This window comes from Bison bison, unplaced genomic scaffold, assembly GCF_000754665.1.
Source record: "Bison bison bison isolate TAMUID 2011002044 unplaced genomic scaffold, Bison_UMD1.0 scf7180017858349, whole genome shotgun sequence".
NCBI lineage: Eukaryota > Metazoa > Chordata > Mammalia > Artiodactyla > Bovidae > Bison > Bison bison.
This window is the reverse complement of record NW_011488922.1, coordinates 147,371-149,312: the sequence shown is the minus strand read 5'-3', so window position 1 is coordinate 149,312 and position 1,942 is coordinate 147,371. Positions and strand designations below refer to the sequence as shown.

Below are 1,942 nucleotides of genomic sequence, written 5' to 3'. Positions count from 1 at the left end.
CCCCATTCCCATGGGATAGTTCTGCCGGAAGTTTTCACCGAAGGGCCAGGTCCCTAGTCCCCCCATCAACCTGGCCAGGATTCAGTGTGACCAAATGTGACTTCCTCGGCCCCAAGCAGATCGCTTGCCATCCGCCGATGGGAAGGTCAGGGCCTCCTTGTCTGGCCTAGCCCCAGCTCCCTGACGCATGGCTCCCTGCCCCTTCCAGGGCGACGTCTCCCATGCTGCTGGTGGCTCTGGCTGTCTTCTTTGGCGCCTGCTACATCCTCTATCTGCGCACGTTGCAGTCCAAGTTTGTGCTGTTCGGTGAGAAATCCCTTGCCCAGACTGTTCACATCCTGGTCTCTTGGAACGCAAACCTTTTGACATCAAACCCAAGTCCTTTTGAACCCACGTCTGCCCAAGCCTCTATCTACACTAGATTTCCCCAAACTCGGTCCCTTAAAGTCTCAGACACACGTGATGCTCCCACCCACTCACAGCCCCCGCAAGTTGCTATCCCCCAAGTCCAGAAGATACCCCAGAACCCACCTCCTCCTGACTCCTTAAACCTATTCTTTCCCTCTCCCTGACCTCCTGCCAAAAACGTCAGCTGCACGTACCCACATCGGCCACCAGGTGGCGACTTCTCACTGGCCTATATCCGTGCTCCCCCTTTCCTGTTTCCTGGGGTGGAAGTGGAAATCTTGGGATTTCTCAGAGAGGGAAGCTGAGCCCTGTGGCTCACGTGGTCCCAGACTGACACCGGAAACACCACTGAGAAGAAAGACAGGCCTGAGGCTTCCCTGGTGGTTCAGTGGTTAAGACCATGCTTCCAACGCAGGGGGCATGGGTTCCATCCCCCATGAGGGAACTAAGTCACACATTATGTACGGTGCTGGCAGAAGATTTAAAAATAAAACAGAGGGCCCTGAGTTCCCAGCTAGGGGATGCTCAAGGGCTTTGGACTGGGGATAAGGGGGAATTGGGCTCAGATGAACAGATAGACCTAAGACAGAATGCTTCAGAAGCCTGCCGGTCCTATACATGACAAAGGTGGGCTGGGTGGAGGGCTCATCGGGCTAGCCCAGGGTATGGACGGAGCGCTTGGAGTATAGACACGACTTGGCTTCAGCCACTGCTGCCACCAGTACCTGCAGTTCCGACCTTCCAATCCACCACGAGAAGCCAGACATCTGTACAGCTGCCCCTTGGTGTCCATAGGGGATTGTTCCAGGAGCCCCCATGGATGGCAAAGTCCACCGATGCTCAAGTCCTTTATGAAAAATGATGTAGTACAATGATCCACGGTTTCCATCCGTGGATGCAGAGGGCCGGCCTATTGTTACATGAAATTATCCAGTTTTTCCAGCAGCCACAAACCAAATTCTGATGGAATAATGTGCAGACTCAAAAGACACATCCCCAGGTCAGATTTGGCTCTTAGGCTGCCAGTTGAAGGTTCCAGATCTGTGCGAGTGCAGGTTGGAGCAGGAGAACTAGTCAGGAGAGGGAGGCTGGGAGCTTCCTAGCAGAAGTGGGGTTGAAGGGCAGAGGGCAGGGGGCTGAGGAAGGCACTCTGTGTTCCCACTGTCAGTGGGTGGGGCCAAGGGCTGGAGGGCCTTGGCACAAGTTTAGATTAGACCCTGAGGCTCCCAGGGCTTGTGAGTTTTGGGGGAGCATCAGGGGTTACTCTGGGAGGAGGCACAATGCCCTCTGCCCCGCAGGCCGTGAGGTGAGCCCTGCCCATCAGTATGCTCTGGCTGGGGGCGTCTCCTTTCCCTTCTTCTGGCTGGCTGGCGCAGGCTCCGCTGTCTTCTGGGTCCTGGGTGAGTACAGGGTCTGGGCAGCGCTGTGGGCAGTGGGGGCCAGGTGAGGCCACCAGGCCCTGAACTGCCCATTTTCCTGCAGGAGCCACTCTCGTAGTCATCGGCTCCCACGCCGCCTTCCACCAGATAGAGGC

At 56.4% G+C, this 1,942-nt stretch overlaps 1 protein-coding gene across 1 annotated transcript in view; it reads left to right on the top strand.

Annotated features, from left to right (window-relative positions):
- RABAC1 (Rab acceptor 1 (prenylated)) overlaps positions 1–1,942 on the top strand; it is a 23,326-nt gene that overhangs the window by 960 nt on the left and 20,424 nt on the right. The window contains exons 3-6 of the mRNA XM_010863097.1: positions 79–145; positions 209–306; positions 1,707–1,808; positions 1,891–1,940. Of these exons, the coding sequence (XP_010861399.1) occupies positions 79–145; positions 209–306; positions 1,707–1,808; positions 1,891–1,940 (317 nt within the window). The remainder of the gene's footprint in view (positions 1–78; positions 146–208; positions 307–1,706; positions 1,809–1,890; positions 1,941–1,942) is intronic.